Genomic DNA, 23,013 nt, shown 5'->3' on the forward strand with positions numbered 1-23,013 from the left:
TGTTTCTTTTTTAATATATTTAAATCGATAATAAATTTATATATTCCATATATATCCAGGGTGCTTTTAACGATAGTATTCACTCAATTTACATAAACATTTAAAATGAAATCATTATTTTATAAGCGATCGTATAAATAAACAGCATTCAATTGTATCATACGATATTAATTTGCTTCAATTAAATATATTTAATCTAAAATGTTAACCTTAATTTAATATAGTAACAAAGACGAAAGCTTTTGAAACATATGTACATTTACCTAAATACAAATGCTATTCACGTATATGCGTATATAAACCGTATGGTTATACGTGTATTTTTAAAAGGTATAGCAAAGATCTTTTTTTTAATTTCACACGTCGGCAACCCTGTATGGGTAATTAGTGCTCAATTCGTCTATTCAGACCGCTATTCATTCGCCGAGTGAGCCACTCTACACAGCCCTAACTACTGGTATGATGTGAAAACGGTGGAATACATAGGTTTTGTAGAAAGAAAAAATCTATGTACATTTACTTAAGCTGCAATATATAGAATTGTTGGGGGTTTTATTAGTGCTAATGAATACCGTCCGTTGGTTCCGTACATTAATATAACTGCACTACACTATTGAATATAATTGAAATAAATTTTGATATTTGCAATGTGGTAGAGCTACGTCATGTGATTATGGAATTTATTAAGTTCATACACACATAACGGCTTCGCATGAGTAGAACAAAAGGGTTTTTTGGAGTCACGATCTTCGGGGATTGACGCAGAACAAATTATTAAAGCTTTATCACAATCAGATGAATGTTTTGGAACGCAGGCTAACATCCTATATCGTAAATTATGCGGCGCAATATATACAACCGTATATATTTTGGAAGTTACTTCATAACAGCGATTCCCCCCTCTTTCGATAAAACAATAGAGCGAATATTGTACAAATAATGACATTTGGTATTTAAAGTCAAAGCGTGTACCTTGCACAGTTGACATAGTAAATATAATTAATATTTTATTTTTATGTTATTGTAATCTTATTCAAATTTATCAAATGACAAAATTGATTAAGAAAATTAATAAATTAAATTTAGAGGTATGACAAAAATTCAGAAAACTATTAAAATAAAAAAATGTTTGATTAGAAAAATATCGAAAAAGATGAAATGTGTGTAGATATAATGAATTATTTCTTAAAACCGATGAAGCCAGTGCACGTGAAAGACCGAACAGCGCCCTATCTCCCTTAGCATTGATGTTCACTGCAACGGAAGATTATTCTATTCAAAGCCCAACTACACTGCTCTACCATTTTTTATTACCATCAAATGACACTCGTCAAATTAGATGGTTGATACTGTCAATTATATCCTTTTGTGCCTCACGCTTCTAGAGGCTTAATTAAAATTTCACGCTCGTCTACAACGCGTTTTTACGTCGGAACATTTTTGTTTTACACTTCTGAAGTGTGAACTGTTTGATTCAGTTTCAGTTTTCGTTTTTTGTTTCAGGCTTTGTTGGGCACTTTTTGATTTAATTAGTACTCTTTCGCGCGTTCTGTTTTTTATTCAGGTATTCGATAGGTTATTACGTTGCTTCAACGTCTGCTACGTAATGAGTTTCGCGATTGTGTTATATTTTATGTTTATTAATGTATTTCTTTTGTTAAAAACAAAAGTTGTATCATTCCGTTTTTCTTATCTACGGCGTGCCTTTGTTTTGTTCACTTGTTAGTGTACTACGGCTGTATAATACACATCTTAACAAACAAGACTAATTATAAAATTAATTTCTTAACACATATCGTTTGTTTTAGAAAAATAATATTCAACAATTAAAAGAGGAAATCAAGGAAAAATTACCTCCTTCAGAAAATTTAAAACCTGTCCCACCCCCTGTGGTTCCTTCACTCGCACCCCCTGGTGGGGAGACTTTGAAACGGAGTAAGAAAAACAGACCCGCTCCTCAACCTCCTCGACCGTCAGATCTGGAAATCAGAGCGCCATCTGAACTCCTCGTTGGAGTGCCTGGAGCTTTAAAAACGCAATGGAAGCATCAACCGTTTGTGTTAGTCACAGGCGCTGTGACTTATGTTGCTAATGTAAGTATTAAAAACAGATACGATAAACTAACGAACTACTGAACGAAAAGTATAATACGAGTATTCAACTACCTGTTGTTAAATTGACGTAGATTGTTTTAAATTAAAAAAAAAATCTTATTATATGACGAACATTTTGTAATATCTTGGTATCAATTGAATTCCAAAACAAATTCAACGCAGAGTTTAGTAGTTTTATTTCGTTCAACTTGCAAGCCTTTCATTTTATCTGTTCTTACAGAGCAGCGTGAGCTTAAAAAGAGTCGCTACTGCTCGTTATAAATCGCCAGCCAAAATAAAATGTTTCATTTAATTGTACATGGTATAATGGTTCTGAATTAATCATTTTTATATCAATACATAATTTTTAACAGTATCTTGGATCAACTGTTGTGAAAGAACTAAGAGGGACAGAATCTACCAAGAAGTCAATCCAGAAGTTGAAGAAGTCTACCAAAGAACCTCGTGATTCTCCTGATATTATTCTTTCAATAAGTTACCGAGGGGTCAAGTTCCTAAACACAATAACTAGAGTAAGTATGTCAGATATATTTATTAATTAGTTTCTAAATCTATTGAAATTAGAAATTATATTCAAATTATACAATGGAAAGGTTACTTAGGGATAGGTAGGAGAATTCTTGATTACCAACTATTTAATTTAGGAACACGTTATTTTTAATTTTTCTTTCCCGTTTTGTTGTTTAATAATAATTTCTACAAATAATCTATCTCGGATTTATTTACGTTGAAAAAATCTTTCTGTAAAGAAACTTTCTTTGAGAATTAACCAAGCGTACAAAGGGCAAATCCCTACGGTGACTCCCTCAGGGAGTTGCTAAACGAAACCCCTGACTTTGCCCGTTTGATTTTTAATTATGGAACAACGTTCACACTTGATCGATCCACTCGGCTATCCTTTGTGTTTCTTACAGAAAAAGGATTGTTTTTTTTTATTATATTTTTCGAGGATAATTTTTATGTCAGAAGGCTTCACGGTTAGTTAGGCCGGATAATTAGTGTTACTCGCTTCTGTACCCGCGAAACAAAAATCGAAAATTCATTTTAAATATCGTACGAAAATATTTTTGTTTTTGCTGTTTAATGAGAGAAGAATAACAATTTATCAAACACCAATGCCTTGTATCGTGCACACACATATACATATGTATAAGTATAATTTTCAGAAAAGTACATCGTTAAGATACTTAATAAAACATCTAAATTTGATTCCGTTCATTTATTTTTGTGAGTATTGAAAAGTTCGTCATCTTCTTTACCTTTAGGAGCTGGTTTGCGAACATGAAATCCGTAATATCCACTGCGCGTGTCAAGACGCTGACGATCTCACCCACTTCGCTTACATCACCAAAGACCACACCACCAGGAGCCACTATTGCCATGTCTTCAGAGTCGCCACTATGGTTGGTATTCGTATGAATCAGTTCATCATCTATACAAATATTATAAATGCCGTTCATTATAAACGGCCAAACCATAAAATTTTGCATGAAACAAGCTCGATGCCAAGGAAGGATAGGATATATCCCATAGGCATACTTTTTATGTCTGATACCTGATAAAACGCGAGCGAAGCTGCGGGCTACAACTGGTTGTTATTGTTGTTACTCGTTTGTATTTGATTGATATTGATAAGAATTCGTCGAATGTAATGCTTTTTTTATCAAGGCGACTTACTCGAATGTCATCCTTCTTTAAATTTATCAAAATTGTCGGAGAGCTTACTGTAATTTGCTGCTCCATATGATATGAGCCTAACGTGTGTCGAAAAGTTCTGGTTTTTTTAAGAAAGTGCCGAACACGACACGACATTATTTATAAAATTCCATTATATAAATGCAAGTTAGACGACTTTACGTGATACAAATGGTAATTGAGATATATTATTCGAAGTACTCGTTATTAAGAAAAAAAAAATGAAATAGGAAAACGTGTAAAATTAAATTCCAATGATCTTTTTCAGGATCAAGCGACAGAAGTCATACTGACACTAGGCGAGGCCTTCGAGGTGGCGTATCAGATGGCACTACGGGAACAAGCGAACAGAGTGAGAATTCCTCAAGCCGTGGCGAAGACGCCGACCCACGACCCCACCACTACCACGAACAAAGAGAAACCAAACGTCAACCACGGCAGGTCACATTCCATAACCGAAATAAAGCTAAACGGACACCAACTGAAGATCGCTCCGATACCCGCGTCGCTGTCGAACGAAGATTTCCAATGTTCCAAGAACGACGGCTCGAGGAGTCCGCGGGCGGCGCTCCTCAAGGCGCCCATCGCGTCCACCGAGGAGTTGTGAAAGGAGAGGTAACGATCGCTAGTGATAGTGTAGAATTTGAATATTGAAGTGAAAAATTCTTTAATGTTTCATGAATGTTTACCAAAAATTTCGGAACCGAACCGTTCCTCGTAGCGTATTTAGCAGATGTTGTTGAAAACTTAAATTCTTAAAATGAATTTTCTGTTGATGTTTAAACTAAAATTAAATAGATTAATGATTCCGTTGAAGCGAAACGGAGTTCGAATGACGTTTCGATCATTTCCAGAAGCTTCTAATCGAAAACTAAGTATGATATTACGATAGCTAAATTGTATCAATTGCAAAATACTGTTATGAGATTATTCTGTATATCTCGGATACCGTTACTGACGTGTGTGTCGCATAAAGGCCTAAAAAATTGGCTTAAAATTTTTCGACTCCCTAATTTGTCTTCCGATTTCGTTCAATCGATTTCGATATATCGATATATTCTCGAATAGCGAAACAAACCAACTTAACTTTTGGTTTTTATTGTTGTAATATTTTTAGTGTTTAATGTAAGTTATATTGGGATTTCGACACTGCTTTTATGGACCGCGTCCTTATTCACGGACATTTTGTATTTTGTACTATATTAGGTAAATCACTGGGGTTTTTTGCTATCGAATAGTGAAAAACTAGCGGCTGTTATATTTATAGTAGTTTTTATTGTATATTTTTGTTTATTAAAATGTTTCTCTAGTGATGGTATTGGTTCATTAACTGCAGCTATTTCAACGTTTTTTGGTCCAAGTAAAGTTAATAATCGTATTATTTGTATTTTAGTGTTTAAGGTGATATCATATCGGCTTTGTTATTTATATCGGCAATCGTGTTGATCGAATATTATATTTATTTATATATTGAATAAATGCTCTCGATAAAAGCACAAATGTCACGAATTGGAATTAGGTATTTATATATAGCCTTGCATTGATTCTTACTGGGTATATAACTTATAAAACATGGCATATGATGGGTGTATCATCACCATCAAGTCTAGTTTTTAAATATCATGTTATTGAAAATCTATACTCGAAATCTATTAAATTCCATGTCTTCTAATATCTTAAACCTAGTGAAAGATTTAAAAAGAAATTTATTAATTCGATAAATCGTCTGATACACATACTGGCCTAATATAATCTTCTTATTATATATATAACGTTAACAATAATTCAAATTATTGTATATAAGTATTAGTAAACGTGTGCATAGAATTTAAACAGTGGGTTGTTCGACACATATTAAAAAAATATTCATTTAACGTATAGTACATAAAACATATCATACCATTGTTATATAATTCAATAAAACGATCGAAACTCCACTATCCGGGGTATATATAAACAGATCATCTCTAGAAGTACAGGTGATAATATCGTTTGTACTTCTGAACGATGTACTAATGTTACTTCTACGTGTTTTACTTCTAGTTATATTGTGAGGTTATAAGTGAGTTGCGTATTGTCTTATAAATGACAAAAAAAAAAAATAACGTCTTTGACTTTTTGAATGTTTTCTCAACAATGATTGCAACAGTTTTGCTCAAAATAATCTGTTAATGTAAATGAAATTTCGTTTTGGTATTGTTGTCATTATAATGATGTATTTTTGTTGATATGATTTGAATTCAAGTTATTTGTACACCATGTGATATGACATAGTAAATGAAATAATTAAAAAACATAGTTTTTTTCATTGAGAACTCTTTGTCCTTCGCTTATATATTTAAATTATATGTAGCGCAGCTTTTTATATAGTAATAATACTAAAGTTTTAATGCTATTTAAGATTTTCAATGTATTGATATATAATTTACAAATTGTATCTATCGATGTTGGGTATGACGTAGAATATGATATTTATATTATAGTAATATTATATTATAATGCAAATACGAATTGTGCCAAAACGCAATAATACAGGTAAGATACGCCAATATCCATTGAACAGTTATTTTTTTATGGAACAAAAAAAGTAATATAGAACATTCTCGAACAATTATTTCGAATGTTATTCCTTTTTAAAATGAACTTTTGAATTTTTTTTTTTTTAAATTAGACAATGGTAATATTTGAGGAGTGTTCTTTTTTTAAATATCAATTAATGACAATACATGTTATTTTTTTAATGTAGTCAAATTATTTATTGACAGACGTTTTTGATACATTATAACCGAAACAGACTCTAATAATTTTTATAGTGTTCGATTATAAAAAAATATGTACTTATGATTGTAATAGCTCATATACATTCAAATATAATGTAGAGATAATTTTAGTAGATATTTTATTAAAAAAAAATGTATACCAAAGATTTATAGAATACATTATATAATAGTTAGTATATTATATCGCATTAAATATGGTTTGTTATGATACTATTGTAATTTGCAAATGAAACACTGCCGTCAAAACGAAGTTTTCTCATTAAGTAGTTTGTGTAATTTTATATATTTATATTGTGTAAATATTATTTCATAAATAACTTATTTAAATTTAAAAAAGATATATATATATATCTGCTATATAATTTATCACGAAACCGTATTTATTATTATATACAAACTGCATGCTTTTAAATATTTTAACTATTCCTCCTTGAAACTCGCTTCTAAGTACCTTGATATATGATTATAGATAAAGTATATTGGTTGTTTACCTATCTTTTATTTATAGTAGATCTACTATTCTACACTATATTAGCTGAAATTATCCAAATGAGTATCTATTGTACATAAAAATGCTCATAATAAACGATTAAATATATACTTGGAGTATTATTCTGTGTGATTGTTTTTTTTTTTTTATTTATTTCCGACGTACGACTTACATTCAAGAGGCCTATAGTAAATGTATATATCCTTGGCAATCTGAGGCCTTTTAGCTTTAATGGCGCCGGCACACTGGATTATAAGTGTAACGCAAATCAATTTGTTTGGTATTTCTTACCGCAATACAGAAATATTAAATATAAAAATCGATACTTTAAGAAATATCAACCATCTCTTATATCACCAGTCCCTCTTAACCATGGCCACTAAGATGTTATGTTACACTGGCTCACTGACCCTTCAAATTGGAATCCAACAATACTAAGTATTTCTGCGGCAAATTAATTTTATTTAGTAGAAAATCTACATATATGTATACATACTTTGTTGCAATAATTTCTCATTATAGCAAAGATAGGGATGAATTTCTACCTATAGTTCTATATTAATATTAATGAGCCTTTTAACTATATAATATTAAAGAGCAAGTGCAAAAATCATGACAAGATGCGAAGGAGCATCGTGACCAAATAAAATTTGGGTTCGCTACAATTATTAAAACTTTCAAGAGAAATAGGTACGTAAATCAGTGATCAGTTGTCAAATAATCGTAATAATAGCCAGGATAAAATTGATATTAATTCAAATACAAAAGGGTGCAAAAAGCCCGGGCATATCTTGTACACAAGGGAGGGGTCAAAGAAATACTTTTGAACATATGTGTGAAGCAGAGATCGCCAGAGCATCTTGCACCTGAACGCTTATTGGGCTTAAGACAAGGTAGATAAAAGCCAATAAGAGTTTTTGTCTGATTAATACTCCTTGATAGTCAATATAGTAATTATCTAAGAAAATGATTTTGCTATTTAATTATAAAGGACTACTGTTGTGATGTATTTGCTTGACTATCCTGTTTAATTGAGGGCAGCGCTAGCATAAGCTAGTTGAAAAGCAAGTTTGATAGACTTCTGGCTGCTTGTATGACAGCAACCTTTGCTTGGAAATTATAAAAAAAAATTGTAGTTTAGTTCCTCGTACGGGTGGCTTAGGCCCTTTTGAACATGATTTCTTAACAAAAACTTCCTTAATCTACTGTAATTAAGACCAATAATACCCTTCCAAGGTAACCGGGAGACAATATTGTCAATCAAGAAATCGCAAAATGAAATAAAAATCACCAGTATGGTTTTAAAATTTTCCATCCTGAAATAAAAATATTGCAGGCACATCAAATATAAAACTCAATCAAAATAAAAAGATACAAAAATAATAGTTTTTTTTTTATTTAAAAAAAATGCTGTAACGACGCGTATTGGGGATATTGTAGCACCATTCTCTGGTGGAACTGCATGGCATATTTATTTCCTTTTTTGTTATTGCTGACATAATCAAGAATCTGTGAATAATTTTATTAAATCAAATAAAATATTTACTAAATTTGAAGTATTTCAATCAGCTCCATCTTAAGCAAAAAAGTGCCCGGATATAAACAGTGTTCGGGCGATCTCTCCTCCCCAAAAAATATTTATAAGAGACCTTCTAGGCGGCTCACCGATAGTCTCATACTTTATGCTTACCAGCCAAACGCGTGAAGCGACGGTTTTTGCTTACCTACAAACTGGTTTAAGACAGACCTAACAATGACAATGACTACTTATCTATTGTCAAAAAGTATCCAACATCAAGTATCAATAAGTAGTATCCATATACTTCTAATATATCCAACCAATAAAATCAATAAGACACTCTAGTCGTATCTTAATAATTTATTCATAATCCAGCTAAAATATCCAACGATAAATCTCAGGGAACATTCAGCGGCTATAAAAAAGCAGCTATTTATTCGTGGGCCATTAGCTTAGCCGAAAAAAGGTTGAGTTTTAAGCGTCATTTATTAATCGCTCTTGACACGCTCGATTACACTTACAGGATAGATGGCGTTGCTGGTCTGCTCCTAGCCTCAACGTATTGCCTTAATTAATTGACGTGATTTTATTAAGGGAGTTTTATTTAGGATATACTGTATTGGGAATGTTCAGGTTTAAGCGATAAAGGTTTCTGTATAAATAAAAATAGAGCACCGTTTTGTGAATAAAGGATATTGCAATTGAATTTATATTTTAGTTGTTATTTTGCATTCAATAGTATAAGATATGCGTTTACGTTCCAAGAGATATTACTCGTGTCTAAATAAATAAAAGTTTTACCTGATGGTAAGTGGTCACCATCGCCCACAGACAATGGCGCTTTTGAGAAATATTAACCATTCCTTACAACGCCAATGCGCCACTAACCTTGGGAATTAGGATGTTATGTCCCTTGTGCATATAGTTACACTGGCTCACTCAATTTTCAAACCGGAACACAAAAGTACTGAATACTGTTGTTTGGCGGTAGAATATCTGATGAGTGGATAGAACCTAACCAGACGAGCTTGCACAAAGCCCCACCACCAAGTAAAATTTAAATAAATCTCTGTTTGTAACTCATAAATTAAATCTGATCCGATTTACTTTAAAATGTTATATGGAAAACTAGTTTATTCATAACTCTCCGTGAAATTACGTGTATTTTCCCTGACATCAAACTCTAACCCATAAACTTTCTCAATACAAAAAAATCCCATTTTCAAAATGTCGTCATTCCCTTAGTTGCAACTAAGGGAAGGAGGAAAACAAACGTACGTTCACACGACGAGAAAGAGATTGAAGATGCTCATGTTAAAATTAAGATGTCTTCTTGTATTTAAAGATGACACCAGTGTCATGTTCTGTTGTTCGAACGATCATCGATTGTTGTAAAATGAGACTTCTATGCTGATTTTTGAATCAAATGCCGGAAATTTATTTGGTCGATCGAAATGTTCATACTATAAACTTTTAATTATTTGTTTATAATCTGGTTTTGCTATTTTTTTCTAGAAGGAAGACGTCGTGTGTGCTCGTGTTAGATAAACAATTGCCACATTTGTATTTATAGCGCTTTTAAACCGTAAATTTACGTATTCCGTGTACTTTGCTAATAGCTCAGCTATATTGAGCTCTACTATTAGTCCTTAAGATATAGTACAACACTATTCCGTTTAACTAATTGATTTACACTTTGAAGTGTTATTTTTTTTTTGCAAAACCATAATTATTATCGTAGATTTACAGCTCTCGATCGCGTATTATCGCGTCAATTTGATGTCAAATGTTCTTTATTTGATTTTTGTCTTCTCGTAGTCGGATTAGGCGATAGATACCTCTCACTGAGAGGAGGGAACTGTGAACAATGCTTACTTAGCAGTGGTACCTTTACTGTACTAACAACTTAGATCGCAAAATAAATATAAAATGTAAAGTTATTTACTGTATTTAACGTAAAAGCCTAATGATACGTGAAACTGTAGAGTCATTCCGACTCAGACGATTAAAGGGTTTAAAATATACCAGATCAAATTGCTAACGAGGCAAATTCGATTATTTTAAAGTTATATTAGTAAAATTACATTTATTATAATAGAAATGATAGTAGAGATACCTCATTTTAAGGAATTATTAATATTCATATTTACAGATCAAATTAAGCTTAAAGCTTTTGCTAGTAGTAGATAACATTAGTCCATGGGGTCGGGATCGGACGTGCTCGCAAATCGCGCTTTTGACGTTTCAGAACATTTAAGAGGACAGTCCTTGCGGAACGCTAAAATAGCGCTTACTATTTTCAAAATATCTTAAAACGATACACTGCACAATGGAACTATTAATAATTATTATTATAAGTATTATTGGAAAGTACCTATGTGTGTGTTCTAAAATAAATTCCCACGCTTACAAACTACGCTCTTAAGTAATATTAATTAAATTTTCATTTCAAATCATATCAATTATTTTATTATAATCTAGATTGATTGATCGACCCACAATAAACCGTTTTTAATAATACAAGTTAACAATATAAGTGTTAATTATTTAGATTTCCCGTCAGCAACATTTAGCGGCGTCCGCGCTAAAGCGGTTTATCTATGATTTAAGAACAAAAAATTTTCTAACATGATCCATCTCAGTGTCCCAAAATATATTAGATTACAACGTAAACAACGTAAGTGAAACCGTATTATTTATAATAACAAAACATCATAAGGATGTAAGTGAATAATTTCAAAAAGAGAACCTCCATTTTTCAATGTTCTGTGTAATATTACATCCGTTTCTGAAGTAAAATATTTTTAATTGTATCAAATTAATTTTATTATAATAAAAACGTAACGAAGATATACGAATGGCTTTTAATCTTAAGAATTGCTAATCTACAATATAAAATGTACTCGTACGTTACCCGATTACCATTAAGCGATAGAAATAGATCAAATTTAAAACTGATTTACTATAAATTGTCAGTAAATGGATACAATTACCGATTGCAGGCGGAACACCGATCACACGAGCGAGTGGTCGAGATGATCGCTGTTATATTGCGCCTGATGAAAAATTTCCTCTCTCACTTGGAAATGTTACCGATGAGGATATAACTGCTCCACTTAAATACAAAACGCATGTCGTTGGTACAGAAATAAGTCGCTATTATTTGTGTGTAGAATAAATGAGCATAGGTTAAGTATTTATGAAGAAATTGCTTTTAATAAAATAAGGCCCCAAAACTGTTTTCCAAACGGAGGAGAATTTCCAAGGGAGGAAATTACTAAACCAATATACATAAAATTAATACTAGAAGATACAGCGCGTGTCGGAGAAGGTTTTAGTATATCAGTTTAAATTTCGAATTTATATTTTCTTGATTTTAATAAAAGTATAATGTATTGTAAAGTGTAATGTCAGTATCAGCTCATAATTAACGGGAGCTCTACTAACGTTACGAAATCAGTATTATTTATGTAAGTATTTTAAATCAGTTGATTAATTGGTAATAGAGCTTTGTCTTTCTGGGTAGGTACCATCCTGACATAATATATTCTAACGCAAAGCATCAATATACGGTATTGTTGTGTTCCGGTTTGAAGGGTACATGATCTAGTATGATTACAGGCACGAGGGAAATAACATCTTAGTTCCCAAGTGCGGTGGCGCATTGGTGATATGTCCAATGTCTAAGGGCAGTGGTGACCACTAACCATGAGGAGGTTCGTCAGTACGGGTGGTCTGTCAAAAATTAAAAATAATATGAAGAAAGTGCGTTTTAATCGTTCCCAAAGGGCTGATTAAAGGCCCTTGCTAGGAGATGGCGCCTGTTGTGTAAGCGCTCAAAATTTAAAATTTTACATAACACAATCTTTAAAATAATATCTTTCAATTTATACCAATAAATAAAATACAAGTATTTGTCTGTAGTTTTAATAAAATATCCGTTTCAAGTTAATACGGCTATTTGGAAGTTACCAAAATCAATACAACTATTATATTTATTTTTATCTGCCTGTCTGTTTGTCGGAGGAGATTTTCTAAAATGAAATATAATTCAAACAATTCAATAATTCAAACCTAATGCGAGTTAATTTACGGGGCACAGCTTGTCCTTAAATAATTATTTTTCTCATAATTAAGAAGTCTCTATTAATAATTAAACCATTAAGTTAAAATTTGTTTTAAAGCTATTTGCACTGTAAGATTATGTTAAGTTAAAGTTATATAAAATCGATATCCTATAACTGATCTAGATATCAGTGCACTGCAATTACTGAGTGCACAGACGAGATGCATCACACGAACCAGCGGTCGGAATGATCGCCACGTTCCGCCTGATGAGAAATTTGCTGCGCGCCGACACGGAAATATTGCCAATGAGAATATACCATACCGTAAAAGGATGTTTAAAATTTATCATAATACGAAATTTAACTCACAAGTTTGATCTTTCATAGGCTAATTTAAGTCTTTTGTCTGTCTGTGTAGTTGATTTAAAATCAATGTTGAAGTTTCGTTATGAAACGATATGATCGAGCTCAAAAAACACTCCAAAAATATTGCGTTTCTAATTTGTTCAAGCAAGTTTGAATGTGCTTGATATGTGTTAATAATGATTTATTTCATATAGAGGTAAGTAAATATGGGCACTTATAGTTAGTCGTCACCTTCCTCCACAAAACGGCACTGCTAGAAGATAAATTCTTCTGTCAATAAGCTGTAAAAAATCGGATCTAAGACGTCCCTTGTGCCTTATGCAGTATTGGTCTTTTACTGTAATATAATTGGTGAGTAACTGCATAAGAGTTAAGTTTTAGTTATAAAGGCCTCATATTAATGCTTATTTTTATTTAACTTATCGACTTAAAAAATCGTTTCTCACGTTTCGTCAACGAGGAAGTTGACAATTTTCGTTTTGATACGTTTTGTTTAGATGTGAGATAGAGGTGCTTGTGTACCTACCGGTGATGGAACTATTTTTATTAAGTATCTGGAATCGATTGATAATGGTTAAATACATGATTAAAAACGACAATCATCGTACGAAATTAGTAACTCTTGCTTGTCTGAAATGTTTAATGAGAAATAAATTAAGAGTCGTGAGTTCGTTAAAATGAGAATGTACTCGTAAGAAATAAATTAGTATGCAATGTGTCACACAAGTCAATATCAACGACTTTGTGTGTGCTTTTATTTTAAGGTTATGTTATAATTATTAATAACGTTGGCTTCTTTGTTGTAGAAGGTACAATCAAATCAAATTAAAATATACTCAGGTAGGCTTTGAATTCGAGCACTTTTGAATCGACATTTAACATGATTTAACAAATTTCAAGCTAGCAAGAAAATCAGTATTGACTCTTTTCTGAGAAACGGTTACATAGATTTTATTAGATACAGATACGGAACCCACTTTAAATTCTGGGTTAAGCCAATATATTCAGTTACTTTGTCAATAAATCATCCACCAGATCCAATCATCCTCGGAGTTTGCAACAATTATTAGTGATGACCCGTTAACGTTCCACGGTCGGGATATTGCATCCTCTTGAAGATGTTACGCGTTTTCCAGTACGAACTGGTTTAATGTGTTCTATCCACCATATAATCTAGGCAGTCATTGTTATATATTGATGTGTTTTTATTAGTAAAATAATGATATATGGACTAGAAAACGAAACTCTTGATAGATAATAGTGAGTCGCGGAATTCAAATTATCCTCATTTCTGTTATAGACATACTTTGTAATCTTAGTTACGAATACGTTTCGTATCGATCTCGCTATCAAAGTAATTAAGTTTACGGCGCAACTCTTTGACGTGTCGTGTCTTTGAACGCGTGTTCCGTTTAAACTTTAAAGGGAATCACACGTCGTTTAATATTAAATAGTTTATTGAACATATAATGTTTTCTTCGACTACGTTTACGTCAATTTAATCATTCAATAAAATATAATATGTGCTAATTAAAAGCTATTTAATTCGGTACTGATTATTGTAACTTTAGTAGATTTTGAAACATCGTCAAAAAATAAATAAGATTTTTATAAGAAATAATATTACATGTCTTTGCCGTTGACCGTTAAAGAGCGCCTTCGTTGACTCAGGCTCCAAGAATTTTTGCTTCCCATATAAATGCATTGACATCGGATCCGAACGAGCATGATCAATATTAATCTTCGTAGTATAACAGAAAGACTTTCAAGATTCGACTTAAACAAACTAACAAACATAGCAAGTTAAAGTATAAAGGCAAACTCATATCAACTGTTACTTTTAAGTCTTCCACTGACTCCAGCTGTGTAGTATAACATTCCAGTTACTTTACCTAAGCGTCCCTTTAATGAATGCATAACATTGCCCTTTATTAAAGTATTTTATGAATATAAATTAAATATCAACTTAGATTCTAGTTGCGTTTATTTTATTAATTATGACCTGAATTAAATGAACCTAAGTGTGACCTAAAACTGTGAGACTCTCAATTATTTGAGCTGCAAGACTTGTATGTTTCATTATAAATCATATTATAAATAAAATCAGTAAATAAGTTAGCGTATATGATACTCTTTGTTTTCAGGATATTGAATAGCTAAAAATCTTAAGAGGCAGGTACACATAAAAAATTAACTCTATCATGATAGAGTTGCGTTGTCAAATGATAGGCACGGTCCTTAATATTTCGTATGGTTTAATTATTATTATTAATAATGCCTTAGATCGAATCTTATAAACATGTTGTTTACTATCCCATTCCAACTGAGACTATCAAGTATCTAATTGAATCGCTATTTAAACATTAATAACATATTTATTTTCAAGTACAATATGAATAAACAATAAATAAATTTGAGATGAAATATAGTTTTAATCTTTATTCAATAAAATCCAACAAATAATAAAATACATCTAAGTTAAATAGGAATCCGAGGAAAAATATAATCTTCCATTGTGCGGCAACAATGGGTCCCGTCACATACGGTTATTATATACTGGAGCTGGTATATAACGTGATCTCAAACGTGACCAAAGAACCGTGACAACGGCACGTGCTCCGGTCTTGACCGGGATATAGAAAACATCGGATATGGCTTTTATTTCATATTTATTGACTATAATATAAGAATCTTGGTAGAATTTGAACCGGTGGTTACTTTAAATTTAACCTCCTTGAATAAACAATTTATATTTTGTTATGGAAATCATTTATTGGTGCGGTTTGAATGCTGTAATGGCTAATGGCATTACGCTCTTTAAGTGTATACGTCGTTACTATATTTAAATAATACAGATGGCTTGTAATCAAGCTGAAACTTCAAGAGTACCTTTAGATCAAAACGAGCATGTTCAAATAAAAAAAAAATGTATTCATAATCGGCTAATTTTCATATTATTAAATATAATGGCAACATTGTCAACCAATGAATGGATAGGATTTCTTCGTTTTTTCTCTATCCTATGTTCGGATACTTTACCCAACGATCGACTTGAATTCTTACTTATCTTGTACATTAAAAATCATTTTTTAATGTGTAATTAGAGAAATAGTTGTTTATATAATATATTGTACTTGTGTGAAACGTAAATAAATGCATTTATTTATATATATAAGTATATTTGCAGGAAATATGTAAATAATGGTTTATCCATTTATACAGCTTGACTCCTACTTGAGGTACGGCGAGTCAACTGAATACAAACTGTGGTGATCTAAAATCTTATTGCGCCTTCCACAGACAACCAAAAATTCTACCTTAATTTTGTGGTTTTTTTTTTTAACTTTTCCATTTCGTATTAAAAACACTGAATTTTAAGTTTGTTTTTTAATTCACACATCAAAATAGAAATTTAATTTTCTAATTCATATATTTTTATATCTAATAATATGTAAGACATACATTTTCGTAAAATAAAAGGCTGGTTTTCGACTCTTATAAAGTCCTTCAAATTCTTCCTGGAATTCCTGGTATTCATTTGTATAGTAAAATCAATGCAGATATTTTTCACTTTGCCAATTAACAAAAATATTGTACAATAGCAATACAAAAGTATAAGATACAAGTCTATTTTAATATAATATGTTTTGACTTATCACCAGACAAAAAATACTTAAGATTTGGAGTTATGACAACCATTATATAAATTTAGTATAAAACTAACATATATATGTAGTATTTATTAATTTCCATTCAAAATATACCAAATATATCAATATACAATAAATAAAAAAGATTATACTCATCAACCGATCTCGCTAATACTTCTATACTTTTTAATCAGATGGTGATAGTTAAACCCCTAATCTATTATAAAAAAAAAAACAAATAAAAGCACTAGTACGAGTATATTGAAAACAGAATTTAATTTAATTAACTTAAAGAATATGTCGAATTTAATTTGTATGTTAGTAAGAGTAATTAAGATAATTTTGAAATCGATTTCAAGCGGCCTTTTTTCATAAAACTCACATCTTCCAACGAAATCTATTTTTTTTATGTGTGTGCGTCCACGCGGCTTACGCCCCGATGCGACTATTGTGTACGGATTAAATTATATTTCTTAGGAATATTTCTACGTCAAGGAAATTGTTTAATGCGACCACGGTAAGTGATGACTTAGGACAATTATGACGACAATATTAGCTTATAACCTTCAAAACAAAACAAATCTAAAAGTTAAGGAAAAATATTAAAAAATAGTACAACTTAATAATAAAATGATATATAATTAATTTTCTGCAGTGATTCGTTCCACATACTATTCAGTTTTTACGTTCGGTTTGTAAACAAAACATTGATTCGATGCGAAGAACGTTAAACATTGTGGATGTGGCGAGCCATGATAAAGCATCACTCTGAAATTATTTCGTTACATAATCAGCAAATATTATAATAAATTCGTATAATAAACTCCTATAAATTTTACAAAATATCTCTATATAGGCTTTATTGAATATACAGAGATCAGTTCAAAAGAAGATGAAAATAATCTATTTGTGGTTGTGTCAATTCTGACACCCAGCCGCAAGCAGTATTCATGCGTTCTCCCCTCTTTACAAAGGTCCATTCCGTTGGTAAAAGACTTGACTGTCGATGATCGACGAGGTGCCCCAATTCACGGCGCCTGGGTTCTTGCACAATATCCGATAGGGCATTTTACTCAAGTCCTAAACAAATTCCACAATTTTACCCTTCTCATATGACTTTGTATTCAGAAAGTGAAAAAATATATCGCTGTACTCAAACTGTGGCGTGATGTTTGAGCTATGAATAAAATGCTTATATTTACTGTGCATGCTTGGGTTCTAGTTGCAATAATGATAAATGCAATGAACAATAATATTCTAGATACATGATTGAGTCACACTCAAATAAAAATATATTGATTATAAATTTACCAACACCATAGTTTCAGTAGTCACACTATCAAAGACGGTTAAGGAGAAATGAGGTTCAGATTTTCGCGTGGTCGCTTGATTTGCTTCCAATTGTCGTTACGGCAAGATAAGTCCCGTTTCTGCTACCACTTCACTTCATTGTACGAATTTCTTTTATCAACCATATAAGCAATGCTTGGATGACGTTGATTGGTTTTTTATCAAGATAAATAGTGTCTTATATAAAATGTAACAAGTAACTGCTTGGTAATTTCACTCTACTGAGCTAAGGTCATTTCCATTGACAGAAAAAATTTAGAGTGGATCCTCTCTAATCAGGCTGCTACAATGCAGGTTGGTAGACTTTCATCCATTAATGCAAGTTTCCTCACGATATTTTCATTCGCAGTACATGATAAAGCAAAATCGTTTTTGCTTATCAGGATTTGAACCTGCGGCTTACAGTTAATATGAGTCCTAATCCCTACCATGCCTATATACCATGCTCGATATATATACTGTTGGATAATCTAGTACACGTGTATCAAAAATCATAAAGTTAAATTCAATTACCTTAAACGATAAAGTTTATCGCTCCTCCAGTTTTTAATACAAACACTAAAACTATCAAATCTCCTTTAGACGTGTTATATATTATATATGTAGTATATAATATAAATGAAATGGCAAGCGCGGTTCGCTTGAAGGGCGGAAGTCGTCACGTCGCGCCCTCTCCGCCTCGCTGCCTGAACGATTCGATTTTAAACCTACATTGAGTTGTTACAAATCTTAGATTATATTAATATATTGACAACTTTGTATATAGTGGACTAAGTTAATTTATTAAGATATCATGCCCTCATCCTAGTTATGTAGGGTCAGATATTATTACTTGATATTTTATTTGATAAGTATATAATAAAATCTTCTATATGTATGTGTTATTATCATTTTGATTTATGGTAATTTTTCCCTTTCGTGTACTTTTTTAAGGATCATAGAAAATTTATATAGTTCATATTTTATGAAATGAAAGATATCAATAAATTATTTGATAATTATTGAATACTAGTTATGTCCTTGTCTTCGGTTTGGACGGTGAGCGAGTCAGTTGCAAAACAGATACAACATGCTTGGCGTATTATCATGTTTGATAGAAAACTGTTTTTTTTTATTGGTTTCTAATGTCAGCTTGTGGCATTTGCAGGTTTGACTTTTTATTATTATTGTATAAAGAGTGAGTATATAAAATGCTTTGTCAACCACAATTACGTTACGAAAACGATCTTTAATGGACATTGGACATACAATAATATATTTAATATATTTAAACCATAACGTTACACTTGACTTATATACTTTCTGTTTTTATTTTAATTATGAATTTTAAGTGGAAACTTTATTGAATTATTATTTACTTATATTTGTTTTATTTAAAAAATATGGTTATAATTGTTTGTTTTACTATTATAGTTTGTTCTATTATTATATTCGAAATGGTTTATTGAGTGAGAGTTTGTAATCAGAACTCACTTCGTGTTTCACTTGTGTCTATACAGCTTAATCATTTCATCATTGGTTCCTACTTACTTGATCTAGATATCAAATGGTTTTAGCGAGTTTTTAATTGTGACAATAACCAGTTAATATAAAGGGTTGTTCACAACAACAATACTCAAACATAAATAATTATAAAGCTAAACGAAATGGTCATACGTATCAATAAAATTGTCTTATCCACAAATTAGAAGAATTTATATTCAAAGTGGTGGTAATAACAGCTCAATGTGATCCATAATAAAATATTCGCCATACGTGCAAGTTGGAAGTGCGTGTCAGTCTGCATCAGTCCTTAACTCCTCACATGCTGTGGCGTCGCGGTTCAGAAATACTTCGACTAGTTTACACGCTGGAAAACGGATTTAGAGAACTTTGAAAGATACAACCTCCCTTACTTATATTCAACTACGTAGTTGGTGCTTTGAAGTTATATTATTTTATGTTTATCATTTATGATAAAATACATAATAAATACAAACACAAATTATATCTGATTAAAATAATCTTGATACTTGAAATGATGTATTCTTTACTAATTTTATAAATTCGAAAGTAACTGTCGGTCTTTCTTGCTTTTTCACTGTTAAATCACTGAACTGAATTTGATGAAATTTGGTATGAAAATAACTTGAATTCCAAGGAAGGACATAGGCTAGGTACTTTTTATGCCTAATACATCACGACCAACCTCTAAAACGCGAGCGAAGCCGCGTGCGACAACTAATAGATAAAAGTTGTTTATTTGTTTGAATTCTAATAAAATTTGCCGTTGACGTTAATCAAAGGTTGCGCAATTTCGATATAGATTACTATGTAATTATTCATAATAGCAAAATTAAATTTACGCCAAATTATTTTATGGTTTTGGTATATTATAATATTTCATATTTAGCAATTTATGTCTAATAATTCAATAAAATGTAAGGTGAAGTCTAATATAATCAAGGAGGTTCCCCCCAGTCGACAATCCTTTAGTAAATCTCATAATGCGATCTGCGCGTGCGCAGTGGGGCGTGCGAGCGCCGACAAGTCGCGGATCTCCTCGACCGAGAAATACCGAATACGTAAGTCGTAGCTGGCTGTGTATTGATCTTTCGTAATCGGTCTTTTTGACATTTACCACAATCCGATACATATAATATTGATTTAATATAAATTAAAATAAATCTGTTAATCATATAGTGCGGTTAATAATTTATTTGGGTGCGATGAACATACGATAACATTTAAGGCTACATTCAAATGCAACGTATTAAAAATGTATCGCAATTGATAAAATAAGGTTTTACTTTTATGACCGAGTTACATATTTTATATAAATTGAAATTATCAAATCAATTTCAATCCGCCATAACAAGAATCTATCATTCCATTTCAGAATGTCGTTCTATCGGATTATGTGAGTGAGAAAAATAACCCACGTGTTTGTGGACACACTTGTGCAGTAACATCAGTGCGCTGTTGGTTGGTCTTCGTTGAGAATGACCGCATTAGTTAAGAATGTTAAGGTTAGGTTAGTTTTTTTATATATTATTATAAAATACTAGAAAAATGTAGATCAACCAATATTATAAAACTATAATAATAATATAAACATGAATATAATCCCATCCTTAAAATTGATTCTAAGTTTAAATCGAAATCAAAAGGCAATTTGATTTTAACTATATCTTATATTTCAAATGTAATATTTAAGCTTCAGTAAAAACCCACAATAATAATTTATTTATTTTTCAAGAATAATGTAAAATGTTAGGCGTAGCGAATTTTCTGTCCCGAAAGGTTAAAACATTCACCTACTGACGTAGACGTCTCCGTAGCGACTTTACGCCACGTAGCTCTAACTTTCGGTTCTTAAGATAATAATCTTATATAATTTCATTATTTATGAATACAAAATTTTGATAATTTATAATAAAATTATTTAATAAGTCGTATTTCATTATGTATCGAAAACGAACTTATAATAAATTCTGGCTTAAATAAATTCTATATAATAATAATAAATAAGTTTACCATAATAATTTTGGGTGGTTGATGATTCGAAAGATAGATATATAAATCACTATTTAAAGAGTGACCTATATCTTCTATTAATAGAAATTTAAACAAAAAATAGTTTGGCAAAATTTCATATTAAATATTTACAGAATACCTAAAAAAGAAAAATTAATAAATCTGTAACTCTAAGTTTTCTGACAGTTTCTTCAAAACGATCTCTTAGAGGGATAAGTTATTAATGTTATGTGTGAGTAAATATTTTATGGTTAGTAAATAAGTAAAAAACCATATAATATTAAAAGTATATATATATTTTTCTTTTTAATTCAAGATGCTGTTAGTATTGATCTCCGTTTGACGAGATTAATCGCAACAGATTGTAGTTCGAACAAAATCATCTTAAGTGTGAACTGGAATTAACTCCAATAAAAAAATTGACCAGTATCTATTTACTGAATAATATAAATGGCCTTTAGTTATCTACAGTTTTATGGATAGATAAATAACAAAGTCTCTATATCTATGGCAAATTTACTATTTTGAGCATAATTAAATATTATATTTAATATATTATTGACGCTAATAATTCAAACAATAGGAAGCGTGTATATTAATTAGGACAAGGATTCAAATCAAAGCGTATATACGAATCGACGTCAACGCGGTCCGCTGACATAAAGCTATAACGAACAAGGATTTCCCAATCTAAAATTCTAATTACCCTCGTGGCTACGAAATTAAAACTGGTTCCGCGGCTCCCGAGCTAAATCAACAAAATAAGAGACAAACAAACTTTGCATATTTCGCTATTAATAATTAGGGATCCTCTATACCGGCGAATGTAATTTATTCCAATTTCGAGGTTCGTAAACTTGCGCCCTGAAGGGGAAAACCGCTGCCGAATTTAGTAAATTTTTTGTTTTATTAATAATAAAATTATTGATTTTGAAAAAAGGAAGGTACTCGTTTAATTATTCTACCGCTAAAAAGTAATAATTTATATTGCTGGGTTTAAAGACTAATTGAGCCATTGGTAGCATATTGGCGACTATTGGACGGACTTGTTGAAACATGAAATATTCCTGACAAGTTGATTCAGTAAGAAGAGAAAACCATACAGATTTTCATGTCAATTCTGAAGAATGACGATAGGATCCTATTATGAAAATCTTTATGTAACTATTACTTTAAATCACAAAAAATAATTGCATGTTAATTTTAACATTAATTTTTTAACCTCATATACTTCATTCTTTAAAAAATAGCAATAATAAATTAAATAATGTCATCGCAACGAGAGACCGACATAACTATTATACAGTTAACATAGAATATCAAAAAAAAACAAAATATATTTTTATTTAAATAGGTTCTTATAGACTTTTGGAGCGATCTTAAATGATTTAATTTATTGTATTGCGATCACCATGGTTCATTTCGGTCTCCATACTTTTTATCATTTTTATATCATTGTTATTCCC

The 23,013-nt window shown here is 31.2% G+C and overlaps 1 protein-coding gene across 4 annotated transcripts in view; it reads left to right on the forward strand.

Annotated features, from left to right (window-relative positions):
- Positions 1 to 7,187, forward strand: part of LOC113397642 (uncharacterized) — a 113,631-nt gene extending 106,444 nt beyond the window's left edge. For all 4 annotated transcript variants that reach the window (XM_026636061.2, XM_064218465.1, XM_064218466.1 and 1 more), the window contains 4 exons: positions 1,809 to 2,093; positions 2,468 to 2,626; positions 3,380 to 3,517; positions 4,078 to 7,187. In XM_026636061.2, the coding sequence (XP_026491846.2) occupies positions 1,809 to 2,093; positions 2,468 to 2,626; positions 3,380 to 3,517; positions 4,078 to 4,416 (921 nt within the window). In that variant the 3' untranslated portion in view covers positions 4,417 to 7,187. The remainder of the gene's footprint in view (positions 1 to 1,808; positions 2,094 to 2,467; positions 2,627 to 3,379; positions 3,518 to 4,077) is intronic.
- Positions 7,188 to 23,013: the final 15,826 nt, after the last annotated feature.

Source organism: Vanessa tameamea, chromosome 22 (assembly GCF_037043105.1).
Source record: "Vanessa tameamea isolate UH-Manoa-2023 chromosome 22, ilVanTame1 primary haplotype, whole genome shotgun sequence".
In the NCBI taxonomy this organism is placed as follows: domain Eukaryota; kingdom Metazoa; phylum Arthropoda; class Insecta; order Lepidoptera; family Nymphalidae; genus Vanessa; species Vanessa tameamea.